General features: G+C 44.1%; 1 protein-coding gene across 1 annotated transcript in view; it reads left to right on the top strand.

The window, feature by feature from the left end:
• The first annotated feature begins 362 nt into the window (after positions 1–362).
• LRIG1 (leucine rich repeats and immunoglobulin like domains 1) overlaps positions 363–24,139 on the top strand; it is a 197,160-nt gene continuing 173,383 nt past the window's right edge. The window contains 1 exon segment of the mRNA XM_058032213.1: positions 363–434. Within this exon segment, the coding sequence (XP_057888196.1) occupies positions 363–434 (72 nt within the window).

The following is a 24,139-nucleotide window of genomic DNA, read 5'->3' on the forward strand; positions in this document are numbered from 1 at the left end:
TGTCATTATCAGGTGTTTGCTGTGGAAGAGGTTTTGAGGTTTTTTTCTTTGTGAAACACAATAATTAAATAACGGAAGCATTGCAAAATCATGTCTCTTTTTCCTGCCTTTATGAAAAATATATTTAATACATCTTCACAGCTTTTAGCTGGGAAGTTTTGTTTGGGGAAAAAAAGCAAACAAAACCAATTTGGATAATATTTTTAAATTCATTTCCCGTTAACTCCCAGAAATTAGTAGCCTGACCACTTCTCCAAAGCAGGTGCATTTAAAGGCAGTGCCACCCCACTGGTTTTACTTTTGCTTGCAAGGCACAGCCTTCCCCTCAGTCAGTAATTATCAGTGGTGTCCAGGCTGCTCCGATGATAATGCTGCACGAGGCAGGAGTGATGGAGACTCTGATGAAGGAGGTGCACAAGAAAATAGAACTTCACGTCTGCAAATCGATTCTGCAGTTTTCCAATTTCCCCATTCAGCAACGGCACGGCCTGTGAAATTGTCCCTAGAAATGTGAAACGAGGGGATGGAGAATTCCTCTGCTCTCACCCTTTAGCAAATGACATTGCCTGATACAGTTCATTTCCTTCGGTCTGGATGTGTGGGCCGGGCTGGATTAGTGTTAAAATGCAGAAGCCAAATGTAGAATGGTTTTTAATACAAATCCCACACTGAACTGGCGCTTTGGAGCACTTGAAATAGCTTACCTTTGTATAGTTTCTGGTGAAGCAAGCAAATTGCCATACAAACAGGTTTAGATGTGCTTTAAGAGGTATCAATAGCAGCACTTTTGCTGAGGCTGAAGCCTTTCTCAAGTGGAATAACTCCATCACCCTCTCCCCTCCCTGGAAACCTCCATCAGCTCTCCTAGGATGCAGCACCATGGAAGTCTGGAGGTTTTCACCCAGTTTTTCACCCAGTTCTGCATCCTATTCCCTGGAACTCTGAGGGGCAGAATGAGATGTGCTGCCTGTGCAAGCCGCTCTGAAATCCATGACAGTCACACACCATGTTAAAGCTTCACATAAATGGCATTTGCATTGCACACTAATATTTGAGCCTGTTCTTTCAGAAATCACAAGATGCTTAAAGAATTCCATCTCTCTTCTTCTGCATCATTTTCTTTCTCCTGTTGTTGTTTTGTCTGTGGAGTGATGCAGGCCCATATTTGAGTGTGGAAGTGAAAAATTGGGTTCTTGATGCTGCCACAAATTTCTATTTTTTATTGTAATAACTTCTGGTACTTTAATATATTTTTTTAGTTCTGACAGCAATGCACTGAAACCTATTTTAGGATTTTGCAAGGATTCAAAGTCCTCGTTATTGAGGGACCAGGATGCTTTCACTTGTGCTTTAATTTCACACCTAATTTATCATTTCTGGAGATAGAGCTTGAAAACATACACTTGGTGGCAAAATTTTCCCATTTGATATTCCAAAGGTTCAAAATAAAAATGAAATTATGTCAACTGATAAGGAACAAACAGTCTGTCTGTCTTTTAGAAGTGATTAGAGAGATTGGACTCTTTATAAACTCACAGCTGGCACTGTGAGTTCTGGGGTTCTTGCCTTCAGAATAAAAATGTCTTTGTCATGAGCTCAAGAGGGAAAAGAGGGAAAGAAAAAAGTTTCAGCAAAAAGTGGACAAAATGAAAACTCAGATATTTGAGAACTTAGAAGATACCCATAAAAAGAGTTTGGGTAAACATTGAAGTTATTGAAAAGGTTTTCCTTTGTCATTGTACCTGCAGAACAAGTTAATTAGCAAACTGGTTCATCTGGTTGCCTTCAGCATAGGGACAGAGAGAACATCCTATCTCTGAAATGGCTGGTTTGGGTCACCAGGGAGGGACCTGTCCCAGTGCTCCTGCTGCACAAGGGAGGGTGCACAGGGCACTTTTGGAACAGGCAGCTCTTGCCACACAGTATTTAGGGTGTAGGGAACTCCCCATGTTTTCTGCTGTCAGTAAAATGAAGATAAGAAATGCAACTGGACCAAAATTCAAAGAAAATCTGAACCAGGGCTGCAGATTTAAAAGGGAACAAATTTTAATCCACATGAATATTCCCATTTTCATTTTGGATATCATGTTTACTTTAAAGTTGTAGGAAGAGGTCACTGCATCCTGTTTTTTTTTTTTCTTTGCCCTTTTTTCTGGTTTTTTTTCACTGAAAAGAGGGCATCATGAAAGGAAGGTACAGCCTGTCCCCACATATAGCCTGAAAAGAGAAAACCAAGGGCTGCAGAAGCTCTTTAGTTTTTCCTGACAACATTATAAATGGTGACATTTTTCATGACTCCTGAGTTTAAACAAGCAAACAAAAATCCCAACAAAATAACCCCACAGTGATTTCCAGCAAAATTGTTTACCTATAAAATTTAAATACAAACTAGTAAAAAAAAAACCCCACAAACAGTATCACTTGCTAACTCCCAAATATGTCTCAATTACTATTTCCAGTTTTTCAGTTATTTGTACCTGTTAATTTGCACTGTGACACTGTGAGAAGCAATAGAGCTGATGCAGCTCTGAAAACCCCTCATATTTTAATTGGAAAAATCTTGATATTCACTGTGGAACAATCTAACCTTGAAAAACAATCTTTTACTAGGTTGTCTTTAATGCATAAAACACTGCTCATTTTCTGCAGTTCTGTCACCGAGGGGCACATTAATTTAGCTGCACAATAATTTAATACATCGATCCATTGATTGGAGCAGAGAGGTTTTTGTTTAGCGGTTCCAAGAAATCACACATTGCCTGCAGAATCCGTACAAAGACACTCCTGGCTGCAGTTTAAGTGGGGGGAATTGCAGATCATGAGGGAAAGCTGCCCTTCAAAGGCGATCGATGCCGCCCCACGGAGCACAGGGGGCGTTCCATCAGCAGAGAGGGCAGCCTGGCAGGGGGCAATTAATGGGGCAGAGATGGGAGCGCCTCCCTGATTACCCCATGCCAGACGTGGGCTCGGCCATGCTGAGCCAGCCTGCTAGAAACAAGAACCCTGATGAGATATAGCTCTGCTAATGTCAAGAAGTGCCACTTCCTAGCAGCAGGAGCAACTTTATTGAAACCATCTGTTGTTTTGGAAGGCACATGTGCGCGCGCACACACACGTACTGCCCTCTCCCAAAGTCTTTAACCTTTCTCTTAAGGCTGACTAAAATCACAGAGCTAATCCCTCCTTAATCTCACAATGACAGGCTCTGCTGTGGTCAGCAAGTCCCAGCAGCTGCTACAGACCGGGGTGACTAGTGCCATGTGGGTGACATGACAGTGATGTACCCTGGAGCACAAAATAGCCATTCTTCCACTGTCAAAATAAAGTTTGGCAGGAGTAGTGTGTGATTACCAGGAGCCTCAAAGAGAAGGCTGGGGTACCTGCACCGAAACAAGAACTCTGTTGTCAGCTGGATCTCACTGCTCTGTGCAACACAGGGAACAGGAAGAAGAGATTCAGTGAGTTTGGTCCCCCTGAAAACCTCATTTTTCAGCAGGTATAACCCAAAGCCATCTGAAAGGACACAGCCCTGTTCCAGCTTGTCAAGTCTCTAATTGTCAGTTTTATGGTGATTCTTCCTAAAGATACCAGGACCCTTCTCATGGCTGTGTTAGAGGTGAGCATCAGGTGCCAGCAGAAAATGTGGCACTACCAGAGCATCCTCTAAGACTGAATTACCTCCAGCCTCTTTGCAAGTAAAGTATTTTTGTTGGTCTTTCATGCATATCTGTGCGCTTATTTCTTATTCCTAAAAATGTTTTTTTAAAGCACCACTTAAAAAATAACCAGCTCCCAGCTCTTTGGAACAAACACTGCATATCAGACCTGGAATCTCCAAAATCCCTCTTGCCACAAACATGGCCCATATCCCCCAGGCTTCCTGGTCACTGTAAAACAAACTACACACACATGTCAAATAATGCCCCATCCAGAGCAGGAAAAGGTGTGTTCCTGTCCTTGTCTCCAGGGTTTGAACAAGTGGTTCAATCTCATCTCCAAGCCCTTCTGGCTGTGTCCCCTCTATTCCAGACATCCCAGATCAAACAGACCCTTGCAATGATGGAAGAGGTGAGAACAGAGAAGAGCAATGATGTCTTGCTGCCCCTTCTTTCCTCCATCCATTTTTGCTTCTGCCTGCATTGTGTGTTACTGAAACTGCAGCTTGCATGGACAAACCCAGAGCAGCCTGCACAGAAATCTGTCATTGCTGGCCTGACAGTGACAGCCAAGAACTGGGACTTCAATGCACTGATCTCACTGTGGTCAGAATGGGATTCAGCTGTGGGAAAGGTGCAGCCACTTCCTGAAGAGCAGAGATGGATAGAGAAAGGTGACAGCAAAAATAAAGTGCCATTTCTGCCTGGAACAAGCCAAGAAAGGCAAGGGCAAACTGGGTTCCCTCCTCAATTGTAGGAGCCAGTGAAGCCAGAGGGATCTTTTAGCAGAAAGTAAACTTGAATTACTCAACACCATCCTGTACCCCTGGGCTATTCTGAAGTCATCACTCAGAGCTGGTGTGTTTTTGAGTTTTTCCTCTCTTCAGTAACTTTTTTTTTTTTTTTTTGTATTTTGAAGAATTTGAATATAAAACATAGAATCCCCAGAGCTGCAATAGGAAGGAATGTAGCATTCCCCTTCATCCTTTCAGCCTAAAGAAAACTGGAAACTTAATACACCAGAGTTCTTTTTATATCTCAGAAGTCCTGTAGCTTAAAAACAAATATCTCAGACCTCTAACTGTTTATGGCTATTTTGAGTCAGTACTATCTGAAAAGATGGGGCAGTGTGGTGTTACTCAGAATGCAGAAAGGTAACAAGCAGAAATAATCTTAACATCCTGGAGAAGGTCATGGATAGTGTGGCCATTTTGATAATAGAGGAAAGCCCCATTTGTCAACTTCTATAAGAGAATAGTTTTAATACAGGGAATTAGTTTATTTTTTTTAAATAATGAAATAATGGGTGTTACAGATACCTCAATTGCTTCTCTTGTTTACTTGCCCCATCCAAATTCAACTGCAAAATTTATATTCTATAGACTATGATTATATTCAATTTGGAGTATTTGACTGTAAAACTTCAGTTTAAATATTTCTGTTTATTGGCAATTTTTACTTTCTCCTTGTGGTCAGTATCTTTATTATTGAATGAAGGGACACTGACCTGAGGTCCAGAATGAATAAGATAACTGAAAGTCAGACAATGGCTGGATTCCTAGAAATTATTTGCAAATACTGCATTAGAATGTACAAAAAGGAAAATGACTGATTCTGAAATCTAAAGCAGCAAGATAGATAATGAATTTATCCATCATTTGACCCCCAACACCTACAAATAAGACCACACAGGTTTAGGTCACTCATTCTTTCCCCAGATAAGGCTGTGTCCAACTAGAGTCACTCAGCTTTAGCAACATTTGAGCTGTGGTGGTGCCAGCTGGGATGCAGAGCTGCCACCCAGTTTGGTCTCCTAAAGCCTCAGTGACAAAGCTGCTCTTGAGTCCCTGGGCTTGTCACAGTGTGCCAGGCTGCACTTCCCCTGCCACTGCACCTCTGAAGCACAGCAGCCCTTCCAAACTGAAATCTTCTCAGTGCTTTCATTTCTCCACTCCAGGTCTGTCTTAATCATCTATGGGAGATAATTCCAGTTTAAAAGGCCATTTGGAAAAGTGCCTTTTTGAAAGTCCTGACACAGCACAGCTTTAAAGCCTTGGACTGTGTTCCACATGCAGGAGGCCTTGAACTCTCCCTGGGCAGCCACTTTCATATCCTCTTGGATGGAACACTTTCATATCCTCTGAGCTTATGTATTTCATGGTAATAAGCTGTGGGATTTAACTCTGCTGAGACAACATGCCTGCTCCTTAACCTAGTAGAATAAAGAAGAGCTTTCTAAATAAAAATAGTTAAGATGAAATGGTTTATATTATACTGAGACCTGGCAGAGCATTCACTTTTTGCTGTTGGGTAGCAAGGGGAAGGCTGTCCAAGGTTCCAATTCTGAGGTTTTAAAAACTACACCAAAAACCACTGCCTGGACTACTGCACATCCCTAGAGTGTTTTAATAAACTGATATTTAAATAAAAGTAGAAATTCATATAGAGATATCTGTATTATCCTGCTGTAACATCCATCCATATTTAAACACAATTATTTTGGTCTGCTACACAAGTTTAAGAGCAAACACTAAAGGCCACATTGGAATTGAAAATCAGAATTCTTCTTTATTCATTTGCCCCAGCTCACATGCCAGGCAAGCACAGGACACACAATTCCCACAGGAAATCCAAGGCAGCCACACTAGGAATGAGGAAAGCGCCCAGCCTGGAGGATCCATCACTGCTACATCTGCACCTTTTTGAGCCTGCTTGTGCCTCCAGGACTAAAGCTGCTGATCAGCCAGGGTGCAAACTGGTCTGGCTGGGCCAGCCCTGTGTTCCCTTGGGCTCCTGGTGAAATCCTCAGGCCACTGCAGCAGCTCCTCAGCCTTCCCTGCCCACACCTGCCTTGGGAAGGGCTCCTCCCCTGCAGGGAATGACCTTTCCTGCTGGCCCAAACTAACAGGAAGGGAAAACTTGTCCACCACGTGAGGAGCAGGGCAGGGAAGGAATTGAAGGGCAGGGAAAAAGGAAAGAATGTCTTAACTCATTTTCAGATTTGTCATGCTTGCTTGTCATAGGCATGAAAAACTCTGAGTTTGGTTCTCTTTACTAATAGTAGCAATAGTACAAAGGGAAATAGTGCTAAAGGTACAAGGTACAATAGATACAAAGGTACAATAGTGCTAAAAGGGAAAGTCGTTTTATTGCCACTTCCTTCTTGCAGAGACTGCTCACATTGCAAGCATGCAAGATCTCAGGGCAGTCCCTCTTATTCACCACTCTTTTTACATTTCAAATCAGGGGAAATTAAAATTTTCCTCTATTTGCCAAAGATAGCAATTGCACTTTGGGGACCTGGTAAGGCAGTAAAGTACCATTTTTAGCAATCAGCATAGTCACTCAGCTAAAAGATTCAAATCTGTATAAATAAGGATTTCATAAATTCAGATCTGAATAAAGGTTCATATTTTTATCATTAAAAAAATTTAAACTCAGTTCTGTCATAGTCAATATGAATATCCCTTGGAGGCAAAGGAAAAGCTGGGAGAAAATTCACAATAAGCCAGACACTTCTCCACAGAGTACTGGAAATGAAACCTGGGACAGAACTTAGTTCCTTCAGTGACTGAAATATCAACAGTTGGGAAAGAAACAGCATGTACTTGTTCAGGGGGCTCCTGTCTGCTAATGGTAGTAGTGCTCTCTGTCCTCCTGAATTTATATGCAGATTATTGATCTTGGCATTGCAGCTTTTATGTCAGGAGTAATGGCCCAAAGCATACACACATTATACATGATATACATAATTTGGGCATATATGTAATACATTATTATTCCATGAAATATATAGGCCTGTCATTCAGCTAAACAGAGATAGACGTGGAATTAGACACAACACACATTCTTAAGTGTAAAGCATCTGTTTCAACTAATATATTAAACCCTCTACCTTGGAGCCAGGGGCCAGGCTCAGCTCCTGCCTCATTGTTCTCCTCTCGAGCTGAAACGTGGGATTAGTTCCACTCTCTGAATTCAATGCATAGCTAAGCTTACCTGATGTGACTTGAGGACAGCTCCTCAGCAGGGAGGCGTGAAACCTGAGAGTGGAACAGGAGCAGAGAAACTCCCCAGCGAGGAAAGCGCAGCAGAGGGCGAGAGGCGGAGCTGTCCCGGGTCCGGGAGAGCTGGGGATGCTCCTGGAAGGGCACAGGGGGAGCTGGGGATGATCCTGGCAGGGCACAGGGGGAGCTGGGGATGATCCTGGCAGGGCACAGGGGGAGCTGGGGATGATCCTGGCAGCACACACAAGGCAGGGCAGGATGCAGCTTCAGGAGAAGTGACTGGATCACTGAGGGAAGGAGGAGAAACTCAGTGCCAGCATTTTGGATAATTAGTTCATTAGAAAGTTTGAATTGCAAAGTTTGGGATTTAACACAGGAGTCTCTTCCAAAAGCCTTTTGGTGTTTCAAGAGCATCCCAGTTTTCTTAAATATTACAGCGTAGAGAAGAACACAAAAGAATTAGCGATGGCACAAAGGAGATGAGCCAACTCTGAGTGCCAGAGGAAGGTGTGAATGTCACACCACAGCACTCCACACTCAACAGCTGGGGCCATGTCCTGATTTCTGCCACCTCATCCCCTGCCAGACCTTACCTGGTGTGTCAAATGAAAATTCAGGTTGAAAGAAAGAGCATGGAAAATAAAGGGAACACACAGATCAGCGGAGAGCAGAGATGCCTTGCAGAGACGGACAATTTGTGTCCTGTAGCAGTGATCTCACTCCAGCCTCTGCTCCACCAAGTCTGCCCACAGAGCTGCCCATATCAGCATTTCTCTGTGAAAGCTGTCAGCAGCACAGCCCAAACACTCTCCCTCCAGTGACACTCGTGCCAGCAGGACTTGGCTGCTGCTGCATGCCAGTGATTTTAGTTTGCTCAGACACAAAGGGCTGGTGCAGATCCACAGACAAAGGGGATGTGTCACCAGTTTAGTGACTTCTGGGTCAGGAGCAGCTCCCAGACAAGAGGCCAGGACAGTGAGCTGCCTGCTGTCATCATCCCAGCAGCCAGTGTATGCCAAACCCCCTGGGTTACCTCTGCTGGGCTTTTTCCATGAGGAATACAGGATGGATGCTTAATGGCATCACTAATTCAAATTTTCACTTTTCATTTACACAAACAAGCAAAAAAGCCAAAACAAAAAAAAACAAAGACTATTTTGTATGACCCTAAGGTGGAAGCAAAGAAAACAAACCCCAACTCTGTATTTGCCCAGGCTGGCATTTCCCCTGACTTTGCTCTGAGCCAGACCCTTGACTTTTACCTCCATCCTGTTGATTTTGAGGCTGAGTATTTCTGAACTGCAACTGTGCACCTCAGCATCACTTCAGAGTCTTACTTTGCTGTTTTACAGCAGTGGAGCATCCTTAATCAAAGAAAAAGCTCAGGAGAACAGCAGCATATAATGAATGCAGTCCAATTTCCATCCAGCAATATTCATTTCAAGGCCAGGATCTTTCAGCCTCCCTGCACTGCCACACATTACCTGCCAAACCTTCCCACACTTGTGGACTGGAACAATACCAGAAATGTTGATTAGAGTTAGTCAGTAAATAACATAGGATGAAAACAAATTAGGTAGTAAAAGGACCCTCGAGAAATTAGGAAAAAAGCTCTCTAGCCTTTCAGCTTATTCATGATTTACCAGAAAGTTGTATAATGTAGCAGGCCTAAGAGCCAGCTAAAATACTTCTAAGACCAAAATATCCCAGTTTGAATTATTATGGTACCTACTGAAAGCCTGGGGAAGTATTTAAAGTAAGTTAAAAAGAAAACTGACACCCTCCCTTCCCCCCACCCCAAACCTTTGATTAAAAAAAAAAAGGCAACAAAAATGCTAATCTTCTGTGGTTAAGCAGAAAGGCTTAAGAAGTGGCTGACAAACAACATGAATTATTCAGGGACAAGGTTACTGCTATTCCATACACATTGCTCCAGAGTGCCAGCACAAAGCCACACAAGCTCAATAATTTCTATGAGTGTTACAGTGATAAAATAGTTTCGAGTAACCTCCTTTAATTGCATCAACATAATATAGCCTTTCTGGGTCTTTAATGCTCCATAAAAGACTCTCTAAAAATGGAGGGCCTGATCCCAGCCAAAATGGAACAAGTTTTATAAATGATGGGACTTCAGGAGGGCAAGTGTTGCACTGTGTTGAATGGGTATGGTCAGAAGCAGCTCCATTCTTCCATCTGTTATCCTGACTCAGAGTTAGAGTTTCCATGATCATGATCATTACCTTCTTCCCTGAGTCCACCTCGTCCTGTTGCAGACTGCAGTCACACCTCTGTATCTGCACACAGGAACATCTCTGTAGCAAGAAGAGGGGAGGAGGAGCAGTCAGCTTTTAGAGATGAATGACCAGGGCAATTGCCCAGACCTCAAAGCACAGGAGGGAACCTGTGCAATGGACCTGCTGCACAATTTGGGAGGGGCCATCAACAGCCTCCACAAGCCTACTCGTGGCCCAGCTCCCAGCCCAGCAGCTTGGGCTCTTGCTGAGAAACACTGGAACACCTTTGTCTCCATTGTATCTTACTTTGGGACTCACCTGCAGAGCTGCAAAGCCTTTGGCCTGCTGCCCCACAGAGCTCACTAAGGAAACAAGGTGAGGTCTGGCTGGGGGAATCAGAATCAGGAACTTATTAATGAGCTTATTTCAAAGAGGGCTGCACATGACCCAGCATCTCCAAAGCACAAAGCAGGGTCAAATCTGTGAATGTATCTTTACAAACACCTACAGAACCAAAGGCCAGTCAGAACCATACTTGCAGTCCTGTCAAGGAGCCCCTCAGCCCAGAAATTCCCTTTATTGCCATCCATATCTACACAGCTGTGATTAGACTCTTAAAAGGCACAACTTGGTGCTGGTGGCACAAGGAACATCATCTGATGCTGCAACACATCAGGTTGATGAGGAAGGCAGTGTGGTTGCAAACAGCAATGCTGTTGACTGCACAGCTGTATGCAATGATTTGTCTTCTGCCAGTGGGTTTTGGAAGAGGATGGGAAGTAGAAAAACAGATCCAGAAAAGCTCAGCTACAAAAAATCCAAAGGTAAACCTTCCAGTTAAACACATAGCAGTCAAGTTAAAATTATAGGTGACAATTACTGTAACTTGATTAGGCACAATAGCAAATTCACTTCCCTAAATCACTTTCACAACTCTCCTAGGAGGTCTGAAAGATGTAGTATATGAGGTTCATTTAATTTCTAATGTAGTAATTATCACTACTGAAAAAAAAAATTGTGGTGACAGACCCAGGAAATAAATTTAGCACTTGAGGTTTTAATAAAATTTTTATGTGCAACCCCGTTGCTTAGAAATTGTTTAATCAATCTTATCTGGTTCACAGACTTTCTGCTGAGCTTTTGCTTCATGTTATTACAAGGCAATATGCTGCAGCACCTTCTCAGCATCCCAAGCTGCAAAGCCACTGTTGTATCTGAAGCCAGTGCAGGCTCCTCTTGCAGTTGTGAGCACTCACAGTTTTGTTCATGTGCCACCAGTTGTTTTCAGGTTACAGAGCTGGTAACTCCAGAGTAGAGTCCAGTCCACTCTGCCTGGTGCTGAGAAATCCCTGGGAGGGATTTCTACTCTAGGCAATAAGAGATATCTAGTGAGATAAATCAGGTTTTCAAGGCAGCAGTGTGTAGGAGACACTGCCAGTGTTCTCTGAAGGGGCTTCATGTTCCAAACTCTGGCACAGCCCCTTGGGAGGAATCCATCCCAGCCTCTCCTGCCCTGCCAGGCTCATCCCATGGGCACACCTGGTGATCAGCCCAGTGCTTTGCCCAGGAGTAGTGAAGACAAATAAAAGAAACTAAGCCTGCAATCCAGGATTAGTGGATTTTCTGAGGTTTTCCCAACTCCAAAGGTTTTTCCTTAAAATTTGAATTTTCCCATTCTCCTGGGCACAGGTAAAGAGAGTACTGAGCCCAGGTCTCCTATCCTGCTACTTGCAGGGCCACTGCCCTGCATAAATTAAGCTGTAATGGTTTGTTTCTGTTTGCAAACCAGGTCAGTGAGAGTAGCAGAGAAGTTAAAATGCAGTAATTACTATCTGGGAGGAAAATCCCAGCAGGATTCCTGGACTCTATCAGTATTTCCCTTATTTAACCTGAAAATGTCCAGCTCCTCTGTTTAACCAAATGATTCTCACTGCTGAGCTGCTTAAAACTGTTTTAAAGTGTGCCAGGTGAATTACTTGGCACCACTTTAGTTGGTTTTGGTCCCATTCCAAAATCTGAGGAACGAGCATGGCACTTACTGGGGTTTCTCTATTTCTGTCCATCACTGAAAGGTCTTCCCTCAGTCAGTAGGATTTGGCTCTGTTCTTTCTCTTTGCTGGAGCTCTCTGCCCAACACACAGAACAGTCAGTCATCCACGTTGGGTATTCTCTTTTCCTGTTTGCAGTTAGTACAGTGATAATCTCTGGAGTGGCTAAGAGGTAAATTGATTGCCTCCAGATCAATTAAAAGAAATTCAATAAATGTTTGGGCACCATAATAAACAAAATGCATTCAGGACCTCATATTCCACTCCTGCAAAGGAGGTTTGTTAGGTGAGAGCATCTTAAAAAGACACAGCCTGTGTGTGCTGGCCCAGCTTTTGGTCCCTGGCACAGTTTCAGTGCTGACCCCTCTGTGGGCCTGGAGGCAGGAGTGGCACTGCAGGATCGGTGCCAGGGCACAGTGGACAGGAGGCTCTACAATGACAAAGCCAGAGCCATCCAGCGTCTTCCAAAGCCTCATGAGACCAAGGGCCAAAGATGCAGGATGCCACAAATCCTCACTTACCAACACTGGCAGCTCTTCAGATGGTCAGTGAGCAATCACTTCAACCAGGCACCCCAAAATTCCCATGACCTTCAAAAATCCTGGTCTTTGCTTTCACTTGTCAGTGCAGCATCAAAGCCATGAAATTATTAATTAAAGCACACCTGAAGATAGGAATTTTCTTTCTTGACTTTCTAAGTTGGTCTTTGTGTGTGATTTCGACACACTAAATAACTACAGCACGTAGATTCTTAGTGCAATTTCATTTTGTGGGCCCGTGCAGGAACTGATTGAGCTGAAGGAAAGTACCGAGGGAAGCTGGGATGCAGAGGAACACTTGCCAGCATCTTCACCCAGAGCTGGATCCGAAGGCCACTGCTGCCATCTGGTGTCACTGTCACCCATGAGGAGAGCTGGGACATCGCAGGCAGAGGTTGCTGCTGGATAAATGAGAAGTGACTCGATCCCAGACACAGGAAGGACAAAGACTTCCCTGGCAGAGGAGGCTCTGCACATCCCAGCTGCCTCACATCCTTCTCCACCTCAAAGGAACCAGTTTGTGTGCCTGAAGGCTACAGCAGGACACACAGGAAAGAAGGGAAATTGGTTACAAGACTTTTTGCTGGCAGGAGACACAGCCTGGCAGTGTGAGTTATGGATCAGTAGCTCTGGAAATCCTGCTCCATAAAAAACGCCAGGAAATGCTCATGAAAGGGGGAGGTTTGCAAATTACAGAGCAGAGCAAGAACTTCAAACTGGAGCCATGTGGGGAGGAGGAGGGAGTGTCTCTGCCATGACTCCAAGCTCTTCAATCCTTGGCCTTAAGTAGTTTTATATAAAAAGGCAACATTTTCTTAAGGCTAAAATGCATCTCACATTTCCCAGAGGGCGGTGTCTAATTATGGCACCCACCTCGTTGATGGGTTTATGGCTCCAGGGATTTTTCTCAAGTAACAGTCATGGTGCACACCAGTAAAAACCCCAAGGGGATGGTTTCAGAACTCATCAACAGGCAAAGCCCCCCAAAATGGCTCTAGGTTTGGACAGCTGAACTTTAATCATGACCTGGGTTTTGGTCCTCCAGTCTCAGCAGGGTTTGCCAGCCCCAGAGCCACAGACACCTCTCTGCTCTTGCATAGAGAAAAATAAAGGGATACAGCAGCAGTGGTTTGCTGCTGTAAATCCTGTAAGGTTGTAAATCCCACAAGGTAATAAATCCTACAAGGATTTAGATGTGGACTTGACTTTACACACTGTGAAGAGCTCCAAAGAAGCTGCAGGAGGGTGATAAATGGGGATTGGGGTGTTAGCCACAGGAGGAGCTGTGCTCAATTCCCTGCTTTGGCAGAAATCTCCTGTGTGTTTTAAGCAAATCATGTAGGTTCAGACCTCAAAGCCTCGTGGGATGCAGCCTTTTACACCCCTGGAGACTTAGCCTGGGAGCCACAGCTCCAAAATGAAATTCCCCTGCCTTCCAAAGGTGCCCTGATGCTAAATGTCATCATGGGACTTGGGTGCAAAGCTAATGGGGAAAGAGGATTTGGTAGTCAAGAGGCCTTGGGCAAGATTGGAAAGGCAAACAGCCTGGACAGACCTGGTCAAACCATGAAACTGCTTTGAGAAAAGAAGAAATTAATCTCTTGGAAGAATCTGTATGGATAGAAATGTGATTTTTGGGATCATTCCCTAGCTAGTTTCTGCATCCTCCCCAGTCTTGGTGTGGCCAGTTCCCTGCAGCATCTCTCACTCAGAGCCCAAGGTGCCAGAGCTGGGGCAGGATGGGCCCAGGAGAATTCCACCCCTCCACTGTGCTCCCCCAGGTCTGGGTGAGCTCCAGGCTCCCCAGCCTCTCTTGGGTATAGCAGAGCCAAAAAACCCCAGGAAATACATACAAAATGTTCCCAAAACCTTCCTTTTGCTGCAATTTCTGCTCTTCTTCAGTCACTGTCCCATTAAAAAAAAAAAGATCCAGAAGTTAAGCATGAAATAAAACCAGCAATAAGGGAATAGTAATTATTTGATCAGCTCCCAGGGTATCAAAAGGCAGTAAATTGAGCTTCAGTTTAAAAAGCAGACAATTTTCAGTGTCATACCACGACATTTTTCAAAGCTAATTTAACTATTCCATTAAAAAATGAAAACATATTCAAATTAAAACACCCATAAGATATGAAAAGGGGGGAAAAGCCTTGTTGGAGAGAGGACATGAAATGCATCAGTAATTTCCCATCAGGCAACAGTTCCCTTAACTGACCATGACAGTCAAAGATGAAATAGAAATTTCTATATCAAACAGGAACACAAAGGAGAGCTGACCTTTGATCAAATGTCTGTTTGTAGTTTTGACAAGAAAATTTGCATTAAAATAATTTATGCTGGACACTTACAGGAGAAGTTAACTCCCAGCATGTAAAGGAAGAGAGAGGTCAAACCATCCTTAAAGAGCCTGTCAGATGAAAGCCACACTCTCCCAGCTGCACAGCTATGTGAAGTTTCCAGCCATTCAGGCTCTTTTTCTAAAATCCCACTGCTGTGGGTTTTGTGATGCAATTTTTCAAAGTGCTATTTATGCAGGGCTGGGAAAAGCCTGCTTCAGGCAAACAAAGGCTTTCTCACACAAAGAAAACCCACTTTTAGCATAGCAGCAGAAGGTATATAAAAAAATCACAAAGCACCAGTCAATTATAATATTTAAGCTATAGGTTTAGCTAATCCTCCTTGTCTTCAAGCAAGGAAATTCAAATTTTATAAAAATTATAGAAAGCAAGCTGAGGAGGGAGATGTGGATCTGTTTGGACCCAGAGCTCTGCTTTGCCACCCAGCTTAGAGCTCAGCTCTGCTCTGAGATGCACATGTTGAAATATGCAGCTGAGAAATACCAGTTGAATGAGGTATTTTGAGATGGTTATATAAATAAGAGGATTTGTAGACAGCCATAAGAATAGGGAGATGTTTGGCTTATCTTGTCAGGAAAATTACTGCTGCTGCTTATTTGAATTCTTACTACAAGTGCACAATAACCACAACCATTTTTCATACACGTTTTTACAGATGGCCCTACATGGTGCAGCTAAGAGATTTACCAGATCCCTTCAGGGAATGATGCCCTTTCAAATACATGTGATAACCTCTTGGATTTTCTCCTTTCTCCCTAATACTTATCTAATATTAAATAAGTATTATTTAGTATTATTTATTATTAAAATATGTTTGATTATTTAAATATATTTATATTAAATATATTTATTGTTAGATAATATTTAATATTATTAAATAATATTTAATATTATTTAATATTAAAGGATTTTCTCCTTTCTTCCTAATACTTATTTAATGTTACCCAGGTTGCCCAGTTTCCTCACAGGCATCATTTTACAGCCCTCAGTTTTACCCCTAATTTTTCCCCAGTGAGGACTGTAGGACTGAGATGGATTTTTGGATGCTTCCAGGTCTCCTTTGTCCCTGTACTGTGATTTATTTCTGCAATAATAACCCACAATCACAGATGCTTTTAGTTTGTTAAAGACACCACATAAGATCTCCTGCATGTCCCAGAGGGTCGGTTCTGCCTCTTTTGTTGCCTTTTAACTGGGAGTTGTGCTGAGTCGCTGCTTCCCAGCAGGAATTTGTTCCCAGGGATGGTGTTGAGTTGGGTCTGGCCAGGAGAGGTCAGTGGACACCCACACACAGAGCCCAGGGGCTGCAAACCTGCCTGTAGACTTCTGCATTCCATGGACAGGAGCACTTGGCTGGGCTGCCTGCAGTGCAGGTCAGGAGCTCAGCCCAGGTCTGCCAGAGCCCAGTGTCCATGGAGAGGAAGCACTCAGCATTTTGGGAATGCTTGGGCTGCGGGGGAGACATCTCAAACTGATGTTTTCCAGGACAGGGTTATCGCCGGCCAGGGGCTGTGTACAAATCACAAACAGGATGGGACTGCTGTGGAACGTGCCTTGAGCTCTTTTATTTTCCAGCATCAGTCTCATTGCATGGTTATGGCAATGGGAAGATGCCAGCAGCTCACATCTCAGGCAGCAGACCAAGAACTTAATGTTACACCTTACTTTGTAAGTTTTTTGACCAATCCCACAAAGCAAAAGCACATTGACAGTAGTTCCATCCAACCACCATAAGCACACGTACCTTTGGTTAAAACAATGCTTGCTTATTTCAAATACAATACCTGCTTGTGAGCCTTAAAACACAATGCACAGAGCTCCATTATTAAGCTTAGAACTTCCTAATATCTCACTAGATAAACTTTTCTGCAGCTTAGAGAGTTATTCTAGACAAGCCTTAATACACAGACCATTGTTCTAATTGTCCTTACTTTTCTACTTTTTACATATTTTTTCTGTTGACCAATCTCATGGCTACTGCTTAGCTCTAATCACAGTTCTGCTGTCTCTGAGGCCTGCCTTTTGCAGCTTTCCCAAAACCCTCTAATTTTATGGATTCCCACAAGTGTCTCTGCTTCGCTCTCTGTCAGCCCCAGCTGATTGAGCTGCAAGAGCCCAAATGTCCAACCAGACTGGGGATGGTGACAGTGGCCTTGTGACACCAGGGGATTGCCCTCCAGAGAGGGGTGGGAGTGGGAAGAGAAACTGAGCTGGAATTCACAGCAACAGCCAAGTAACCAAGCTTTCTCTGCTCCATCTGTTCCTTGGGAATCACTACTTTCATTCCTGTTCAATTAATTTTATAGATTTTGAGAACTCTCCACGCGCCCAAAACAGCTATTTCCTGAGCCTGTTATGGTGTGCTGCTTATTTCAAATGTTCACACTCTTAGTGTTTCCTCTCACTGAGGTTTGAGATTTAATTAAAGATTTCTTCTCTTTCTTAGTAAAAAAGTCCTTCAAAATTAGGGTAGCTTTTTAATAAACTTCACTTTGAATCAACACAGGTCCTTCCTTCCATCATGAGGCCCTTTAAAGGACAGGGTTACAAATATCCTGTTGACCCTTTAACATATGTAGGTAATAGATAGCAGATACATGCTGATAGCAGGCACACACACTTGTCTTGGGGACTGCCAGGATATTAAATTAGTGTTTCAGAAGTGCCCTGAAGTGCTTCTGCTGGGAGCAGGTGCAGAGCTCAAATGCTACCATGGCATTTAGGTCAGGAGAGGAAATCTCCTGGTAAAGCTTACAGGCAATTTACAGCACCCACAAACAGAGAGGTTGGGACTCATGACTGAATTAAAATGAATTTAATCCCAGAGGGTGGGATCAGGGCTGTGATCCCCAGGAGCCGCACAAGCAGATCTCCCTTCACCACCTTCTTTCTGCTGCTGGCTTAGTGCTCAAAAGGAAAGACTTCAGCTGAGCAACCTGAGCTGCTTTTCCTGCTGCTTGGAAATCAGAGCATCTCATTCCAAGCAGATATTATCTGACTTCATCTGAGCTGGAGCATTTCATGCCAGCAATGAATCTTGTTCTCTGAATCAGAGCTGCCATACAAGAAGGAGATTCTTGCCCTGGTCCACCTGCTTCTTTTACCCCAGGGCAGGGATTTTCATTCTGTGGCATCTCCACAGGGACCCCAGTGATGATGTAAATTGTGCCTGGAAAAAAAAAAGCCCATATTTAACCAAGAGAGAGCCTTCCAGAAACCCCAGGATAAAATCTTTGCTCACTGGAAATCACCTTTTATGAGTGTGGAAGAGTCTCCACCTGCCCCCTGAGGTCTAAGGGTGAAGGAAACCACGTGCTGAGGTTCCTAAATTGTGCAGCTGATTTTCTACCATAGATAATGAGTGAAACTTATGGGTGAGAAATTACCACAGTGCTTGGAAGGCAAAGTCCAAGTTTGATGGCTACTGCCTGTCCACAGTAAATGTTTTCCACCCAAGCTCCTGACTGTGAGCAGAAAGAAGCCAGAAATGGCTTATGAGTTATTATTTGCTGGCCTCTGTGGCACAAGATCTTGGTGCTGCAGGAAAGCAAAACCCCCTGGAGCAGAAAGTTGGGAAGGGTGAAGCCACCTGAGTCTAGGGCAGCTCTGTGCAGCAAACGATATCAAGCCATGGGAGAAGAACAATGTGTTCTGCTTAAAAAAACACCAAGCAAACAAAATTAAAATAAAAAGTAAACCCACAGAAAAAGCACTGAGAGGCAATGCACCCAGCTATGCTCAGGACATGTGGCCAGGTGTTTGGTCCTAGCAGGTGGATGGAGCTGGAGCAGCTTTGCCTGCAGTGCTTTGGGGACAGTGAGCAATGTCACAGCTCCCAGTGTCACCCACAAGGAGTGACAACCTGCTGGAGGTTCCTGCCCAGGATGAGCACAGGGCTGAGCACAGCCTGTCTCTGCCAGCAGCAGCTCAGAGCAGTCTGGTTTGGGGCTGAGCTGTTCTGGCTGTCAATACCCAAATATTTCACTCTGGGGAGGTGCTGTCTGCTCTTCCCCCGTGCCCTCTGTGCTCTTCATGGTTTGATTTGCAGCCCAAAGCCACAGAAGCTGTGAGTGAGGACAGAGGGGTCTGTCCATCTTATTTCAAGTGCAGCCTTCTGCCCCTGTAAAGGCACACCATAAATCCCTGCAGCACTGGGAGGAAGCAAAGGAAGGTCACAGTAGGTGGGAGGAAGCAGGTGGCCTTCTGTCCTGCCACCCATCCCTCCTTCCCCACCAGGACAGGCACAGCAAAGCCAAGGCAGAGTCAGAGCTGCTTTCATGTCCTGCCAGCACAGTCCCCCAGCCCCAGCTCCCCCCAGAGAAGGGAAGGTGGGTCCAGGAGCCCTTCCCACTCTGGCACCATCCCTGGAGGCAGGTCTGGGGCTCAGCACCCCTTGGCAGGGCTGTGAGCCTACTGGTGTGACTTGTCCCCACTTTGTCCCCTCTTGTGACCACTGAGAGCATTTTATTTTATTTTGTTTTCCTCCCCTGGATAGTCCTTGGCTATATCAGCTCTTTTCCTTGCATGTTTAGGAAGGTGGCCAGAGACTATTAAACATAGAAAAGTCTCCAAATAACTATTGTGTTTGCAGAGAATGCCTTGATGAAGGCAGGGATGATGCATCTGACTCCATGTTCTCACAAGGCTGATTTATTACTTTATAATACTATATTATATTAAAAATACTATACTAAACTATACTAGAGAATACAGAAAGGATACTTACTAAATGCTAAAAAGATAATAATGAAAACTCATGACTCTCTCCTGAGTCCCATCACAGTTTGCCAATGAGTCAAAACAACTCACAGCAGAATCCAATGAAACAATCACCTAAACAACCTCCAAACACATTCCACACAGGAGAATCAAATGAGATAAAAATTGTTTTCCTTTTCTCTGAGGCTTCTCAGCTTCCCAGGACAACAATCCTGGGTGAAGGAATTTTTTCAGAGAATGTGAATACCACAAATAACCTCAAAAATTAAAGACTTCCAGCACATGCCCTCATAAGCAGTGGTTGGGAAGAGCCTCATTAAACCAAGAAATATTCAGGGGCACACTTAAACCCCTCTGACCCTGCAGAGAGCCCACAATCCCAGAGCCAAGGTGGAAAGCTCTCACCTGGTCCCTGGCTGGTGTCTCCAGCAGGATTTTTGTGTTCCATTCCACTGTTACCTCATTGCTACCAAATCAAACTGAGCTCAAACAACCCTGAGCCTGTCACCCTGCTGGTGCTCCCTGCCAGTGCCCTGTTCTGAGCCTGCTGAGCAGTGACAGGCATTGCACAGGGGCTGCAGCACAGGGACAGCACCAAAAACCACAGCAAAGGTGAGGAAAACTGGCACATTCCTCATGTTCTGTGAGAACTGGGTTCACCTGGAGGAGTGCAGAAAGCTGAGCCCCTGCCAGAGGAATAATCTGGTAAAGTTCCTAATGAATATTTCTGCAACACAAAGTCTCTTTGTGGATTTAAATTAATCTAAAGCACATTCATTAATTCATAGCTAGGAATTGAATTATATTTTGTTGCTGACCTCCATGTTGTTTGTCTGTAACTAGATTTCCCCTTAAAGGCAGCAGCACTATTTAATCATAATGCCAACCTTTGGATCTACTTCAGCAGCAATTACCCTGAGCTTTGACTTTGATATAATTTATATTTCAGAACACATCATAAATAACTCTTTCTTCTCCTTTCAGCAGAGCTGTGTGAATGTGCACAAACCCATGGAAATATGAATCACAGCCTATTTGTCTCATTCAAGCTGTGTGAGTAAATGCTGCTGCCTTGGCCACATGTCCCTGGCCACCCCTGTCTGCCCCATGGTGACATTTTCATGTTCTTGTGGTGTGAGATGAGAGCTGTGTGTGCTCATCATGGAGCTCCACCAGCAATGCCACCAGGCAGAGGGTCCTGAAAGTGCCATAAGATGGACCAAAACTCCTTGCTTGGATACAGAAGAAAGACAAATTCAGTGCAGGTGTCAGTTGGGAAGAGCCTAAGAGCAAAATCTGAAAGCCAGCAGTATGAGATTCCCAACAACCCTGATAAAATTAACCCCAAATCATCAAAAATCCCATGAGATTTCTGCTGCTTGAATGTGGTACAGATCTGGTACATCTACAGAGCTGCAATTATCAGGAGAGGTAACTCATGCTAGAGCAAACCTGGTGGCAGTGGGCACTTTGGATGCTGGATGTGCACCCACAAGGGAGTTAATCCTGCTGACTAACACTGCAGCTGCTGTGGAAACACCCTCGGGATGCACAGGAGGGTTTGCAGGCCTGTGCTCATGAGGGAAGAGAACAGTGAAGGTGCAGCACAAGCTCTGTCACACTGCTTTTCAATCTGCTCTCAGTAAAGTGCAGGATTTAAATGTGTCTGTAAGACTGGCAGGAAGAGAGGGAAAGCTGAAAAAATCTTCAGTGTGTAATGAGCAGAGTTGGGTCTTACAGAAGAAATGGGTTTTTACTGTTCCTTAGTTTGTTCTGGAAGAGTTTCACCCAAAAGGATGGCAGATTGCAAAAATCATTATGTATTGATTTTATTTTTTTTGTAGTTTTTATCCTAATGTGAAAATGAGACTACAAAGTACTTCTGCAGGAGTCCAACGTAGCCTTGCAATTAAATTCAAGTTGCTTTCATAAAGAATGACAGCCTAGTGGTGGGAAGAAACCTGCAAAAACAATGCCTAAGACTGTCAAAGCAATCAAATAACATCTGTTAACTTCTGCTCAGGAACAGAACTTCTGGCATCTCCCAAAACCTCCTTAATCTCAACAAACACACAATAAACCTGCATGATGAAGGCACAGATTTCATGAATCCAGTGAAAACCCGTGGCTTCCCAAATCCCAAAGTGCTGTTTCACAGAAATGTTTGTCACATCCCAGTGGTTGGGTACAAACCTTTTGGCTACCCTGGTGCATCCCACATGAGGCAGCCCAGAGGGGAACCTGAAACCCCAAACATCTAAGCCATAAATTTAGCTCTTTCTAAAGGGTGGGAAATTCCCATAGGTGTTTCATGTTGCTCAGCCAGCACAAGGGAGGACCTGAAACTTGAGGAACATCACGATGCCCCTTGGCTTTGCAGTGATTTTTCAAGGCAGTTTCTGTCCATCATGTTTTCCACATTGACCAGGTGGGCCCAGAAGAAGATCCCTGGCAGCTGCTGTGGTTGTGAGCAGCTCTTGCAAAAGTGCTCCTGCCATCACTGTCTGGCCTCTCCCATCACTGGGAGAGCTCAACCAGTGGCTTCTGTGTCAAGTTTAGCTTTGTGCATCAGGCTGGTGGGTCAGGAGCCCACCCTGAAGGCTCCAAGTGGAAGAGACATTACTGATGCTCATCCTTTCAAAGCAAAATCCCTGTTCAAGTGTCTGCTTCTCAGCTTGAACAAGGCTCCATCACCCTGTCAGGACATCAGTCCTGCCTGAGGAGCCTTTCCTGGTCACAAGCCACCCAATGGCTGCACAATCCTCTGCCACTTTTCACTGTCTCTCAATAAAAAGCCTTTGAGGTAGCAACCTGTGTTTTTTTTCTATCTGATTATTCTTCATTGGGATGCTTATAAGTGAAGTGCCATCCAGAGACAGTGGCCATGGCCCATAAATTTAATTACTAACCTTTAATTCATGGGCTGCAGAAACAGTTCTTCAAGCATCTGAGTTAATCAGGCTTTGCTGACAGTGGCAATCAATTGTTCAGCAGCCTGCTTTTTGCTTAATTACTGTTGGACTACATTGCATTTTCAAAATGTCAAGAATCCTCTTTTAGAAAAGCAATAAATCATTTCCATGTGGTGTGCCAGGCTGGGGTAGGAGACTATTATTCTCTCACACCTGACCTTGGTTACAAGGAACAAAAATTGATCATTTACTGTACCAGTGAAATATCATTTAAGGAAAAGTGAGTATTCACTAAGAACTTCAGCTCACTAAAAGGAAAAAGAGTTACTTTCTGGCCAAGGAAGATGCTGGCAGGGGGATGTGGCTCCATTAAAACTCTTCTGTTAATGAGGCACCATCCACACTGGGAATCAATATCAGAGTATCAATTTCAGCAGGAATCCACAGAGCACTTGTGCCCAGGTCTTCAGGCAGAGACACCCTGGTTCCTGTTCTTCTGGTAGGAGGCCAGGATATTTCCATGTCAGCCAAAGAGTTATCCAGCCCTCTAACTTTCTGAAAGGATGTCCCAGTGAAGGCAGTTTAGCCAGTTTGAACTTGTTGAGGACAAAAAAACTTGGCTGTTGGGGATTCAATTAATTGGAAAGATTGAGGTACTTCTCAGAACACATCTCTGGGGCCCACCAGCCTCACCTAGAGCATCTCACTGCTGTCACCCAGGGCCTCTGTGGGAGGAGGGACCATGAGGTGGAGCTGTGGCCTTCACAGCAAGGGCCTGAGACAGAAAAAGAATCTTTCCAGAGCACAGTTCAGCTCCAGCTCCTCACCTGGCCCTGATTCTGCCCTAAGGGACTGTGCCAAGCCTCTGACCATTCCCAATGGTCTCCATCTGTAAAAAGCAGTGAGCAATTTTTAATTGTGTGTATTTACATCAATAACACAGAAGAAACCTGCTCCCCACTCAGTCCCCAGAGACCAGTGGGGTAGAAGTAATAAATGAAACTTTCCTGGCTGAGAAATAAGAGGTGTTTTCAGCAGCAAGGCTGTGCTCAAGTGTGTTGAGAGCAGGACATGGGCTGTGTCTGGTGTCAGCCAGGATGAGATGAAGATAAAAGACATCCTCTGAGAATGCTGCCAGAAATAAGAGGGAAGAGGCTGTGTGGAATCATATGGATCAAATTTCCTTTCTCATTGTGTTGAATAGAAAAGCTTTTCACCTCCCAAGGGTACCAATGAAAATTTTCTTCAAGCCAGAGGTAGGATGAGTTTTTGGGCTTTCTTTTTCATTAAACATACATGCATTCAGAAAATAAAAACATTTTTTCCCTTCTAGAAAGCAGAGCTGATTAGAGCCAGGGGCCAACAACAAACAAACTGTGATCAAGGAATGAAAATGAAGCAATAAAATGTTCAACACTTGCAAGACAATAAAAACATTTCTTAATGGAAAAAATAAAAGGAAGAAAGATACAAAAGAAGTCTCTAGCTAAAATAACATTGCTGTTTTGCTAATTCAAAGCAGATTTAAGTTTCCTCCCCATTTTTGCCAATCCAGTCTCACCAGGAGTGTCCCTGTCATCACCTGTTGGTTGAAAATGGTGTTTGGTGACAGCAAAGGTTGTAAAGGAGCTTCCCAGCATGAGAGTGCCACCAGTTTGGAGGGATCC

This window comes from Melospiza georgiana, chromosome 11 (genome assembly GCF_028018845.1).
Source record: "Melospiza georgiana isolate bMelGeo1 chromosome 11, bMelGeo1.pri, whole genome shotgun sequence".
In the NCBI taxonomy this organism is placed as follows: Eukaryota; Metazoa; Chordata; class Aves; order Passeriformes; family Passerellidae; genus Melospiza; species Melospiza georgiana.